This window comes from Pezoporus flaviventris, unplaced genomic scaffold (assembly GCF_033815535.1).
Source record: "Pezoporus flaviventris isolate CSIRO_AGI_PZ_B2104156 unplaced genomic scaffold, CSIRO_AGI_Pfla_v1 ptg000016l, whole genome shotgun sequence".
Classification (NCBI taxonomy): Eukaryota; Metazoa; Chordata; class Aves; order Psittaciformes; family Psittacidae; genus Pezoporus; species Pezoporus flaviventris.
The window spans coordinates 8185538-8200607 of record NW_026892564.1 but is presented as its reverse complement, the minus strand read 5'-3'; the positions used below and the strand labels follow the sequence as shown (position 1 = coordinate 8200607).

Below are 15070 nucleotides of genomic sequence, written 5' to 3'. Positions count from 1 at the left end.
TTTAGAAGTTCATTTCAGTGCACTCTGAAAATATATGCACCATTACTTTATGAATACCTGAGCCAAGACTGTCAGATTAATTGGTAATTACTTCAGGAAGGCAAGAAAAAATGAGAATGTTTGCACTTCTGCTTTTCCAATCTCTATACCAAGTTCCACAAGCAAACACTGCTATGAAGCCTTCATTTCTGATTCGATCTTCAGATTAATGTTTTCTGGTGTGCTACTTAAGGCTTATATTATTCCAACTATTCAATTCAAAGTGTCAACTGTAACCAATCAAATAAGTAGACTAATAGCTTTAACCCAAGTAGCCATCAGTAAAGACATCTGTACCAGTACAAACATCTGTTTAACATCTCTGTTATAACTTGACTTCAGATATAATATAAACTTGCTTTAAAATAACTGGAAACATAGTGAAGTGCAGAAGAATAAGTGAAACTTAACATATTTGACTTTGGATCATGTGATGTTAAACAAGTAAACTTACAGAGTAAAAACTTAATGAAAGACAATACTCTGAATAAATACCTGTCTCTGCTTCGGATTCTGAGTCATCATCCTCTTCCTCTTCACTAGAACAACTGGATTCATCTTTCTTCCCCTCTTCCTCTTCATCTGCTTTTTCTTGTTCCAAAGACTCTATACTAGATGCATTCTTTTCTTGCTCCATAATCAGCGTCTCTTTACTGAGTTTGAAAAGAAAAATACTTACTAAGTCCTGGAAACATTACTAAAACCTGTCAAGCAGGATTTTGTGACAGCTTCTAAAGGTGTCTTTTTTAAGAGATTACATTTTTTTTCCTGTTTACTTACTTTTTGAATGTTTTCTGTGTCTGGTTATTATCCATGTTGGCTGTGGACTCAATTAGGGGAGATTTCTTTTCCCGTTTTTCACTATGAAGCTTCAAAACATACAGAATGATGTAGTTAAATTGATAGAATGGTATCAGTGTGACAAAATTACAGAGAGCAATCTTCTCTAACTACTACAAACACAAGAGTATGTATAAGCTTTCAAAGTGTTGAAAGTTCAAAACTCTAATATCTCAGAAACTGCTATTTAAAGTAAGATTCTCATTGCTGATGCTTCAGATGAAAAAATGCCCACTGGACAAGGCAAGCAGAAAAGCACTTTCTTGCTTTCAAGGCTTTTCACCGTAATTGACCGAGTAAGGGCATAAAAGAACTTCTGAGGTTACTGTGGCATTACCTGAATTGAAGCTCCAATTCAAACCTTTATTTTTAACCTATATACCACTCAGAACTGTATACCACAATAATGTATAATAAAGTAAAATATATATATGTCTTCATATGAAAAAGGCCTACCAGATTCTGCTTCTTTTGTAATTCTTCTAAATATCCTAGAATATCTTCATCTGCCACATCAAATGCTGTCTGCCCCTGGAGGGGGGGAAGAAGTAAAACACCATCACTGTACAGAAGAATTTAAATGAAATGGATTTTGATGCCTTATCACATGATGATTCAGGTAAGGAGCACATTCGGAGAAAAAAATCAGAAAGTATAAGCCAAGCTCTATCACAAACTGTTAGTCTGCCAGTAGTTGAAAACAATTTTGCAATTTTACTTTTTGGGGTAACTGAAAGAGAAATATCAATGCCTGATGAGCAAATATGTTTCTTAAGAGATAAAACAAGACTTCAGAAAAATATTGCTGTCCTTTGAAAGAAAAAAAAAACAAAACAAAACTATCACGGAAAAGAGATCAAAAGAATACGATTCTCACAATATTAGTTTCAAACAACCATTCCAATGGCTGTTGCATGGATGGATCCTGAGCAGTTCATTATCCTGTCCGTTACAGACTACTATATACAGCTTGATTTTTTAAAGTTTCAATTATCTAAGCAAGCAAAACTAATCTTGATTAGTCACGTTTTCATGTTTTTACAGTAAAACAGTATTTTACATTTTACATTCCATTTTAGAAAAGATCTGCTACAACCATTTCTTCTTACCTCCCTCTTTAGTCTATGACTTACATGGAACATGTTCTTGAATAAACAGACCATCATGCTATTCACTAACAGAGTAATGCTGTCAGCTGGAATTTCTTCAGCTTGCCATATCTGACATCTATATAGTCATCACAATTCTAGACTAGACCAGATACCCACAGGACACGAGATTCTATCTTTAAGGTCTGAACTGGTAAAGATTTCAAAACTCCCCTTTCTTCATCTCTACCTGAAGATGAAAGGGCTGAAGCTCACACAGTTCCACAAAGAAAGCCCAACTTGCCTTGATACTGCAATACAGCATTTTGTATTTGAAGTTTTCATTCAAATACAAGAGGGCTGGAATCTAGGCAAAGTCCTAGATTCACCTACACAGTATCAACGCAGCTGCATCAACACACTAGGTGGACACACTAAAATGTTGGGAGTATCAGGACAAGATCAGCCAAGTAAGTACTTCTATACAATAATTAGCACTAAAGACAGCTGTCATTTAAAAGTGGTCACAGCCACTTATAAAAATAAAGGTGTTCATATTTGTCTCTGCTTATTTGAGTTTCTTGAATGTTAACTAAATACAAACGTATTCCTAATACACTGTGAAGGCTATCAAACAGTTAGAAAGGATGGACCTTCAAACCACTAATTTTCACATCCATGTAAAACCTCTGATCATACAGCAGAAGCACGTGCACCTTTCAACAAGGATTACCCAAAACAGCTTGAGCTCCTCTGACATGTGTAACACAGCACTAGCCTGGAAACTAAGCAACAAAATTATGTCAACTTCATATGTGCATTATGACTACAGTTTTTAATCCAGATTTCTAGTTTTAGGTAGCTATTAAGTGAATTTATTTCCAAAAAAAATACGAGTTAGACCTACCTTGACCACAAAAAAATCACTTTGCAAAAAACTGTTGCAGTTGGAAGGTTATATCTAAATGCAATCCATAAAAGTGCTTTAACCATAAAGGCTAAGTTCTCTATGCTGCTAAGCACCTGCATCTAAAACCAAATACAGGAATTTTCAATCTTGGTATCTCCAAAACCAAAAATCTTTATCAGCTTACTTAAGAACACAACAGGCAAACTGTTCCTAGCTTGCACAGACAAGCCCATATACCAAATACAATCGCTTGTATCTCTCTATACCTCCTTTATTCTTATTCTTGCATCAGCTGAGTTGAACATACGTTCATGACAGTGCTCTCTGGAATACCACCCTCCACATTTTTACAACCCCAGTAAAAAAGTCTACCAGGTAACTTGATAAACTGGTTTTAGCTGCATCAGCTTTTGATTGCCTGATACAAAATACAGTTGTAACAGCTGATATAAATAACAGTTCTATAAAGATTATACAGAAACAGTTGAAGCTATTTGAAATTCAATTCCAGATTTCACTGTTTTTATTACACAAAACCTCAATTTCTAAGGAAAAAAAAGTCAACAAAGACTAAAAATGTTACACAGCAGTTTCTGCCCTTACCTAAATACTTGCCAATTTGTGATCTGCATATGCATATTTCCCTAATTTAGTTTTTAAAAGTTTATGAAACAATTCAATGAAGAATCCATCTTAAAAGTTGGCCAGGTAATTTACACATGCAGAATTGACAGAAACTGGAAGAAGATAGGAATCTATCTGTAGAACATACTGCAAAGAGAATAAAGAGAGCTTCAGCATGTACACAGCTGAATGAAAAGGTTTGGATCCTTGTGATGCCTATGTGAATCATGAGTATATTTGTATCTGTTGGGAGCAAGATGTTGCAAAGCCAGCAAGCTATGCAGGCCTTTGAGTAAGAGCTGAGGAAATACAGCTTAGGAAGCACTTAAGTTATGCCTAGGGAGTCCAGAGAGGCCTACAAATTTCTCCCAGTGCACCCAACCTGTATAGCGGTTAGCATACAGTATGCTAACACAAGCTGATTTTCAAAGTCACTGATTTTGTACCTCTGAAAGGTCAACAAACTCATTCTATTTTGAATTTTCGTGTCAAATAATTCATGGATTATTTAATATAGAACTGAGCATAAAGTGGGACTAGAAATTAATTTAGATGATCAGAGAATTTAGTTTTGAACACAAACATGCTGTTTTGACAAAACATGCATTACATAAAGCTCCACATACAGTAAACAGCAGTTTATCATCACTTTTCTTACCCTGGCTTCTAAAGTCACTTTAGAGACCAGAACTTTGTATCTTGACAAGGATTACATAAAAATCCTACCACTTTGTTGACAGCCTCCATATCACAAAGGTTTTCCACTAAAATGCGACATGCTTCTTCTTTACCCCAGTGAGCAGCAGCATGAAGTGGTGTCCAGCCATCATAATCTTTAATATTTACATCGTAGCGAGCCTGTATTAAAAGCCTAAAGAAATTAGAAGAATTAGATATTGACACTGCTCACAGAGATCAATGAACTGTCATAAAAGCAAAAAGTTATTATAGAATAACATCCTTCTCCTTTTTATCATACATATTTTAGTTGGGCTATTGACAACTGATTAATTTTATTTCCTTACAGAAGCATTTCCCTTTTCATTGTTCAGTAGGTATATGCATTTTTAAGGAAAATTCAAGAAAAGTAGCCTTTTCCATTTTCCTCTTTATTCACTTCCTCTTCATTTGAAGTCCACAGTTAGCTATTTTTCTCCATGTGCAGTAATAGGGAGAACCCCTATTAAGGAAAGGAAAGCTGTAAAATGTCAAAAATTGTTGGATACAATGTTCTTACACAGTAAATTATTAAAACCTCCTCCTGTTCTAGAATCAGTTGCTTGAAACTTGCACCTCCTCCTGTCAGTAAGGTGTGATGTTGTAACAACCTAGCGGTCATGTGCTTCAATTGCTCTCTGAGAGGGAGCAGAGCTCCTCAGTTAGAGAATCTGCTTTTCAGCCTGCATTTGGCACACTTAAATTCACCATGGTTGAAATGTGAGTGTCCAAGTGACAACGGACACATACCCTGACAGTTCTGTGTAAAGGGCTATCACCTCTCTGAAACACTGTCCGTAATTATAAAAAAATCCCGTAACTGTGAAGCACTCTTCTCAAAAATTTCTCTCCATTTCTCAAGAGCCAACATACTTATAGTAATATCTTCCAGTGAGTCAACTTTCACACATACTCAGCTGCAAAGTCTTGCATCCTACACAGAGCACACGTTTTTGATAATGTGAACCCATCAAGAAAATTGCCTGCACATGTATTTTTCACCTCCTAGCAAAAGTACATGGACTGCACTACAAAGACAGCTAAAAAAATTCCCTTATAGACACAAGCTATCCTAAATCAAAAATCATTATTTTCCAGCAGAATAATTTCTTTTCATCATGTTGAAGCATCAGGGTTTTTGAAGCAGATTTCCCATTCAGTAAATTGTATGTAACAGTTATAATGGTTAAAAAAGCACTGTCATTCAACTTCTGTGCTGACAAAACATTATAAGGTTCTGCAGACCTTAAAGGTGGTAATACACAGCCAAGGTGTGTGCTCATTTTCATTCATGTTACAATACCTATCTGTTCCTAGGACTGCTAAAGCAGTCAAATACATTTACAATCACAGTAAAGCAATGTATTATTAAGTATGTTTTATTTCAATAAAAGCAGAACTTTGATGAAAACCCAATTAAACCTCTGCTGCAATATAGCCTTGTATTGTATTAATGAAGAGGTACCTATGAATTATGGGGACTCCAAAAGCCTGAAACTTTTCAGGAAAGATTTCAAGTGTTATGACTCAAATAACAGTATCAAAAAGCCCCAAAATTAAATTCTCTGCTCTTTAGGTGTAAAAACCTTTAGTCTGGATTACAAACTGCTTTATGTATGCAAATAAATAAGGTGTTTTGAAAACATGCATCGATCGGAACCCTAACCATCATTATGAAAAGGTATTAAGCTTGTTTACACGGTTGGCTTTAGAAACTGGGCAATTTTTTGGTCAGCTTTCTTCTTTCAAATAAGTATTCAGGCTGAATATGTACACTGTGCTTATATTTTGAATTATTTGAGGTAGAAAGCTAACAATAACATGATTTGATTTATGAGTGCTTGAAAACATAAAACCAAGCTTTGAGGAAAAGACAGTTCTAGAGGTTGCTATTTTCCAGCAACTACTAAAAGTCAGAGGTGTTCAACTGTATCAATTCCAAGCAGCATTACATCAACAAGACAATCAAATTTGAAAAATTCCCATTTAAACCATACTTACTTTAAGACTTCTGTATAGCCCTTCGCAGCAGCTACATGAAGTGCTGTACCACCAGATTTTGCATGCCTGACATCACTTATATGGCCGCTGTTGAGCCACTGCCTTGCATCTCGTAGCATTACTCGTTCTTCTTCTTTTCGAGCTGCCTCTATATCAACCCCTAATTCAGATAGAGGGGGAAAAGAGAAGACACAAAATATTTTACTTCCAATACTTTAATTCAATTATGAAACAAATCTTGTACCATCTTTATGTGATGCAACAACAGCTGAACAATACGAATAATGTTCACAATCAGATATTAGTATCTTTTGAAGATGAATTCCAAGAGGCTATGAAACATCTGTTACTGCATGCATAATAGAGTTTTTCCCAAAAGAGAAGGGGAGAATGGGGAGGGGGGAAGGAGAAGAAAGCTAGCAGAACCGGCTCTTCAGTTTTAAGAATTTCTACCATCACAGTAACAATCAGTACAGTGACCAATTAAAAAAGGAGAAAAAATATATTTTAACCTTCTAAGCACCAAAATACAAGTCTAGTTTGATGTGTCTGTGGAAGGTAGAAAACAGCTACAGTTTTTTATATGGGAAGAGGAACAGCCTATATTCTCATCAGTGATGATAAGAAAGATGGAGCTATATTTTTGGTAATTTCTACAGAATGTCTTGTTTGTCTTCTATCACTGTGACACATAAACCTTGCACTCAAATAACCAAGCCTTTGGAAATCTCCCTTCGTACCTCGAGTAAAAAACCCAAACCACCAAAAACTTTTTATAGTAGGTCTCACAAAAAATTATCACACAGTGATGAAAAGGGAGAAATGCAATATAACATTTACAAGTATGCACATCAGGTTAAACAGACCAAACAAAACCCAGACCTTGAACAGGCAAAGCAAAGTCTGTATGTGCAAGCATGTTTTAATTACTAACACACAGACTGACCTAAACAACATAGCAGAGAGAGGTCTTGAAGAGAACTATGCATGAGCATTGCTCTACCTATGCTGCCTGAATGGTGACAATTCTGTGAGGAAAAGCAACTTAGGAATTGTGACCATCAAGAGCTCAAACTGTACCTGGCTTGACCTCTAACAAAATCAGTGCACCAACCTTCAGCAAAATTATTTTATGTCTATGATTTGTCTAATCTTAGACCCTCTTATGCAGAGACTTGGGAAAAATGTACTGTTCTTCTGTACTCTGAATTTTTAATTTCTCATGGAGCAAAGCATTAACTTGGATGTAATAAAAGCAAGTGATATCCAGAAACAGGTATTGATGGACTAGATAAAAACACAAACCTTGACAGTAGCCCTTATATAGCCTCTACAACAAACGATTTTTAAAATACTTAAGAGAGAGACACTCCTTGACTCAGATATAATTGTACCTTCTTTCAGTATTCCCTGCTGAAGCTTCATCTGCCCCCAACCATTTTTCTCCAAAAAACTTCTATCACGTAACTCATAACTGCCCAACTAATCAAGTACAACAATCTACGGCAGACCACAAGCAAGACTATGCAAAGCTAGAACATCTATTTTCAAAACTATTCTACGTAATTATTTTGAATTAATTTTCAAAGTCTTTATAATGAACAGCAATTTCAGGTTCTAATGTCTTCAAACAGCTAATGGATGAAGTGGCCTTCATAAAAGAAATTATTAATATCATAAAATGAAAACATAGATAATATAGAGATGATAATATGTAGTGCAGTGCATCATTCTACTAAGTAAAATGTGGCAAAAGAGATTACAATAAACAGATTCATCAAGCTTTTATCAATCCACTGGCAACTCGAAAGCCAGAGCAATGAAGTGGCAAACTGAAAGTAATTACATTGCCACTGCTGAAATATACTTAAGGCAGCGGATAGCAGACTGATAATACATCTATTATGCTAGTATGAATTAGTATTTCACAGATGCTGTAATTCCCCAATTATAGGGCAAGGAAAACCTTGAAAATTACATGCCTGAACCAAAATTTCCTGAAATGCAGGAAGAAGGAATGTAATTATTATATGCTTTTGGAAACATAACATGTAATTTGTTAGGCTTGTGGTAGCATACAACAGTGCTATAACAGAGTTCACTTCTTGATTATTCTTCTTCCACCAGTTCATACCATAAAAGATATTCCCTATCTACAAATATGTAAAAAAACCCCAAGCAACCCAAAACAAACAAACAAAAGCAAACAAAGCAAGACCAGTTGGAGAAACAATTCTGTTCTCTAAGTAAATCTGGTAAAACTTTATGCTAAGGACAGATGAAAAGATAAAACTTTACTATCATAAAATAACCGAGGCAGGTTATATTTTAAGCGTTCTAAACAGCTGACTGAGTTCCTAGACTCATCCACTTAAATGACTAAAGCAAGCATTTCAATCCTGGCAACTTAATAGAATTAAATTTCATCAGAAACTGATGAAAACCCATAATACAGAGGCAAGATGCAGGAAGATTCAAAAGACTGCTGAAGCACTAGGCAGAGAAAAAAGCCAAAAGCTACTCGTTTTGAAGGAAGCTGCGGTAAAAATTGGAGACATGGAAGTTTCTAAAATGGTCTCTCTCAAGACAAACCATGACTGAATAAGTTTTACGTATCTAACAATCTTTATAACTCTAACAGATATGAAGAATAGAAACCATGAACTTTGAAACAATGTATCAATAATCACATATTCTCATTTCTCTGGGAGGCTCCTATATATGGATGTGTGAACTACTGCATGCTAACTTCCTTGGGCCTTCTGCATCTGCATTTCAGAATGACACAGCAGTGCAGATCAGCAGACCCTGGGAAAATAATTCTCTAGAGTACAGTCATTTACATGTCAGTGTTGCCTGCAAAACACCACCACGCAAATAGTTTGTATATCATCTGCTAGTCGCATTTATGGCCATCCCTTTTTTGCAAGCCCAAGGTCTTACTGCTAATTGTTATCAAGAAGAAGTAACCTTCTCCACCTGAAGAATCCAATGTAAACTCCTCTATCAGTGTAAAACTTCTTGTGTATGGCTCAGGAAGCACTTCTGTATAAAGGAAAAACAAAGGAAAAACACTTCCCAAAGCCTGATCTTGAACTTCTAATGGTTAAAATCTAAGCATACTTTCCAGGTATGCCTGCAGAAGCAGAGAATTATGCCAAAATAGCAATGCTTTTGCAGGGAAAACACTAATACTGAATACAGACTTCTATCAGTATCACAGTCGACTGCACTTCTGAAGCCCAAACGAGATGCAATGGCTGCAGAGGACTAATGGCTGCATCAATACATTATTTTTCAAGGCAGAAAATTTCTGATCATATTTCAACAGAAGAAAGTATGTGAATCTTGCCAATCTAAATAAAAAATCCAATGCTAATAACTGGCAGAAAAACGGGAATTAAACTGTGTGTCGCAGAAGAAAAGCTGCTCTCTGAGATAAGCTAAATACATTTCCCATTATTAACCACAGAAAACGGAATGTAAACAGCCTTTATTCTACCTTGTACGGTCCTTTCTCCTTGCTTTTGTTTTCCAGACTCTATTAAGGTATCAGGGAAAAAGCAAACGCTCGTCATACGTTTCCAACACTTTGTTCATACGGCCCATAGATGGCAACGCTCTGCCTCTCAGCTCTGCTCCAGCCGCAATATTACTCGCTCACACCACCAGGACACTTAACCTCTCTGGCACTATAACAACTTCTTAATTCATTAATAATTTATGGCTAAATGCTTTCGTTTTTTCGGATCAACAAGTGTTATTCAACAGTTCCAAACAGGTTTGGAAGCAGTTGTGCTGTTCGGTGAGCATTTAATGAAATTCAGCATAAATTCAAATGCTGAATCATTGTTTCAGGACTCTTCAGCCATATAAAGGCATGTTTTATAGATACTGCCTGGAAGATCAACCCACTTTTTACTTCATGTAGCGAACGTTTATATACAAATGTAATAGTTCACATTTTATCCACATAAACAAAGCTGAGTTAAGCAATACATCTGAGAAAGTCTTGCTACATTTACCTATAATTAAGAATGAGAAACGCTTGCTTCTCCTTCGAAAAGGAGAAGTGATCTCCCTGATAGTTACTGAATAGCTACCAGACTGTATCATGAACTCCTGATTCACCTCGTGTCACCTCTCCCCATTAACTCACCTCCTGAGAATGTTTCCTATAATTCAAAATAACTGCTTAAGCAGTTAAAAATAATTTTAAGAGGACATCTGATGATAAACAGCTAAAAAATTGCCTGAAACCATTACAGTTAACCCTACTCAAGACCTGAGGAGAGGCAACATTAAAAACTGGCCAGGGCTAGCTGGGACTAAAGCCCCATCTCTCTCAAGTCTCCTGATTTTCACCCGTGCAAATGAAAATTTTACACTACTGGCAAAAGACATCTTCCACAACTATGACATATTGAAACACTGCTGAGTAGAAACAAAAAAGATCATATTGAGAAACTCTAAATAAAAATATTTGCAACAAAGATAAAGAATTATGTGGATTGCGGTGGCATATATATACATGGGATTGGCACATGATAAAGATACCAGCCATACCGAGAAACAACAGAACCGGTCCTAAGAGAAGTTTTTTTGTTTAACACACAAAATAGTTAAAACACGTGGTATGCAAAGAGAAGAGCTGTTCAGCACTACTTTGGAATAATTTCCATAGAACACCTAGTTTTGCTATTTGTGAAGTGTTCATAACTGTGCCAAAATATCTTTATACCTTATGTGAGCATGAATGTAATTTACTAAGCTAGCTTTTAAGCTTAAAAAACATAATTAAGCCAATACCTGTCCTTTGAAGATCAGGGTAGAAAAATGCTTATCTTACTATTGGGAGTGCTATCACTTACAGGATACCTAGTCCATTAGTTCAAGATTACTGCACAGTCCATTTTTTAAACAGGGTCCTGCAACATGTTCAACATATTGGACATGTGGCCCACACAAGGACACATGAAAAGATGCCTTAACCACAGATCAGAATTCAGAAGAGTTGCATATGAAGATCAGACTAACTGAAGAAAGACAGACATAGGATAATAATACTATAAAAGCTCCATCATGTCTAATATGGCTTACAACAGAACTTGTAAACCAAGAAGATTAATTTGGATCACTGACCCCCTCCTCTCTAGACAGGTCAGTTTTTGGAGTCTGAATGCTAAAATAGGATGAGCAAACACTGCAGAGCCTTCTTTTTATTCAGCCTGTAATGTCACACAGATCTGAACTGTACTGTATTATACAATTTACCTCTGTGAATTTCGTGTTTCCAGAGGCTCCCAGTTTTTGTCCTGTAGTAAGACATATACTTAAAATATAATTCAATACCTGTAAAACTTGGGCATAAATACAAACTCATGATCTGGAGAAGACTGAATAGCTGCACAACTGGAAGGCTCCATTTGAACTTTCCCTATAAAGATAGAAAGTCTGCAAAAGCAGCAAAAAGGCTGAGCTAACATAGTGATTCTCCTCAGATTTCTATCAAATGTCATCACTTAAACATATCTGGAATCACAATGAAATGGACTGATCTTTCCAGGCCATTTTTTTGCCACCCAATGACTCTGACTGCTGACACCAGTATATAGGAAGCCACATTCACAGCATTAACTAAGCAACACAAAAATTAAACTATAATGAATGCATGAATAAATACACATGACAAACTTGCAAAGCAAGCATATTACAGAAAATGTATGCTTAATTTTCACACTGCATCTTTTACCTATACAGAGTAAGATATTTTGGCACCCAGGTTTGTTTATTCAAAATCAATAGGCTGATATTCCACTACTGGCAACACTGAGACAAGGCTGATAATTCCACAGATCCCACAGTTAACCTGCATTATCAAAACTGCAGAATTGCTTTATTTCATATGACGACCAATGTTAAAGCTAGAGGGGTAATTACATTGAGCCACATGTACAGTCAAAGATGAAACTGTCAACAGGCATCAGTGTTAATTCCACATTAAGATAAACAATTAAATTCCAATCTTAGAGATATAACTTCTGTAGCTACAACATATACACAATTAGGCACTTTTCAAGTCACTGTAATGGCTAGATAACAATTCTGTATATAATATTAACTTTATATGCAAGTTAAGGATGCTATCAAAAGCACACGATTAAAACCTTACTGCTGAGACAACTGTCTCATGATTTACTAAGGTATACACTAAAGTTCACATCCACATTCACACCCTTTCTATACCATTCCCATCCATAGTCATTAAGTATTTCCTATGATTTCATCCCCTTAATTCTTACAACCTCAGACACAAATTCTGAAGGATGCTGTATGCCTTCTTCCCTGCTTCTGTGAAATTGAAACTACTAAGTAAGTGGTCTAACAGCAAAATGAACTAGGTAGAATACATACATATAAATATGTATGTGTGTGTGCAAATATATATATACATACGTATATAAAAATTAAATTATATACATATATATAACCATAGGCATTAGTGTCCTGTTAAGACCAGGAAGGCAGAAATGCTGTCAGGGATGTTCAGTGTGGTCACAGTCTGTAGGACAGCATCCAGTTCCTGTTCTGCACAGAGGGAGGTCAAACCACCCTGAAGCACAGCCCTAGCAAGTTTTTTCTCACCTGACATGATGCCTCGTTTAACCAATTGGGTTATCTGAGAAAATAATAATATATAAAATAATAATATAATCTGGTCATCTGAGAAAGACCAATTTTCTGGAAATCCTTTAGTTAGTCAGCAAGCCAACTGACAAAAAAATGTAAAAGAAGAATGCTTGGAAAACAGTTTTCCACAGCAAATGAAACACAGTATTTTAAAACAACCTGAATTACCCCTTTAGAAACTAACAGCTGCAGTGTGGCTATATCTACATTCTTCTCAGACTTGTAAAGACTGTACCACAGTTTATTGTAAGCTTTAAATATGAAATATGTAAACCACACTGAAATTTTCAGTGAATTGTAACATTTAGCTTAGGTCGCCAATGCTAACTTTACAAACGTGCTGTTCAAAACAAACTTGTAAAAGAATAAATATTAGTGTGCAATGCTGAATCTGCATTGTAAAAATGTACATAAAACACCCATATTAATTTTTTTTTAAAGCATAACATATAAATAAGAGATTTTGAAAGGGTTACTTTCCTAAATAATGTCAATTTTACGAAGAACTACTGCAGTCAATTATGACAGCACATCAGTAAAGTCAAACATTTCAAAAACAGCCTTCATGAATTTAAGCTGAGGCACATTCTAGAAACAACTCTCCAGCAAAGATTGACAGTAATGTTAGAAAATAGAGCAACAACTGTATTCTTTCCAAACTAATTAAAATAGACAAATGGTAGTACAGACAAAAAAATAGAGCTATCTAATCTGAAATTCTTTGGGTGTTAACTATAAGAACTGTTAATCAGAATTCCATTAACACTACCAAATAAGTGAATCAAAGCCTTTGTCAAATCTACAGTCTATTTCTTTATATCATTAGGTATCTCATATTTCCCTATCATGTCATCTGTTTTCTTTTTACCCTTTACTTTAGGTATTAAATGGGTTTACCATACAAATGAGATCAGGGCAAAGCCTGAAGCAATTATTAGTTTACTTTTAAATTGTGTAAATCTGTCTTAGAGATACAAATTCAATGCTACAAAAAGTAAGTTTTTCAAGTAGGAAGAAGCCTATTAAAAGGTAGGCAGGGGTCTAGAAGTAATGGAGATGCATTCCCCTAGCACTCCAACTGAAAAGGCTCCACGTCTTCCATCTGATTGTCACTTTCCTTCAATTTATAATGTAACTCCTACCACATCACCCCAGTTCTTATACTGGGAGTTTTTCAATGACAGTGCATTTCTATTGGATTCAAGATGGTCAGTCAGCAACAACTGAATATTCTTTCCTCTGTGGAATGGAAAAAAACAGAAAGTTTCAAAGACTTTTCACTGGAAAACCCATGAAGACTGGAACATGGAAAACAGCAGTGCAAGGAGAGGAAAAAAAGCAGGCAAAAATGAATTAAAATGTTTTTCCAAAGCCCGGTTTCTCTTGTAAAGACATCTATGCCAGTGATAGCAATTTTATAGCAGCATAAATACAGGCGCATAAATATAGGGTATTCATTTTCAACAATACTGCCAGAACTTGTTATCTATCCATCATCTGTACCATGAATGCTCACCTACATAGTGTTCTCAGAAGAGTACACAAAACCAGAAGGAACTTAAAAGATTCATGATACATTCTCAGGCCTTAAACAAATGCAATCTAAGAGTCCTTATCCCAGTGAGTAGCTTCAGACATTTGGTATTGTAGAAGGGCATTCAAAAGGTCAGACCTAGACACAATGGGTCATTTATGTGGTGCACTACAGTTGTTTACTCTTGTTTTAGTTATTATTAGGCTAGAATACCTACAAAATGGGTTGAGCACTGTACCGTGTATTGAAAATTCTCTTTAGAAAACAGAGTCACTTGAAATTTTTTAATTTAGCATTAAGTTTTCAAAAATATATTTAGTGTTGAATACACAAAACTATCTTTTCATATTCCAAATTACCTTGTCTATTTACTTCATTCTGAAGCAGCTCTTCCATTGCCTCTTCTTCAGCAATATCTAATGGAGTGTCTCCTTCACTATTTACAGCTCCTACATGTGCTCCTTGACTAATTAAATACCTGCCAATAGAAAAAAGAAAAACAAACTGTAAGCAATATAGTAAAGCTGATGCAAAAAAAAAACACAACCAAAACCAAAACAAAACAGCAGCCATGGGTATGGGTATATACACACATACATACCATTAATATAAACAACTATATTAGGT

General features: G+C 35.6%; 1 protein-coding gene across 7 annotated transcripts in view; it reads right to left on the bottom strand.

The window, feature by feature from the left end:
* PPP1R12A (protein phosphatase 1 regulatory subunit 12A) overlaps positions 1-15070 on the bottom strand; it is a 117471-nt gene that overhangs the window by 39536 nt on the left and 62865 nt on the right. For all 7 annotated transcript variants that reach the window (XM_061454704.1, XM_061454702.1, XM_061454697.1 and 4 more), the window contains 6 exons: positions 14803-14921; positions 6220-6379; positions 4228-4372; positions 1336-1410; positions 820-908; positions 535-692 (listed from right to left, as the gene is read on the bottom strand). In XM_061454704.1, the coding sequence (XP_061310688.1) occupies positions 535-692; positions 820-908; positions 1336-1410; positions 4228-4372; positions 6220-6379; positions 14803-14921 (746 nt within the window). The remainder of the gene's footprint in view (positions 1-534; positions 693-819; positions 909-1335; positions 1411-4227; positions 4373-6219; positions 6380-14802; positions 14922-15070) is intronic.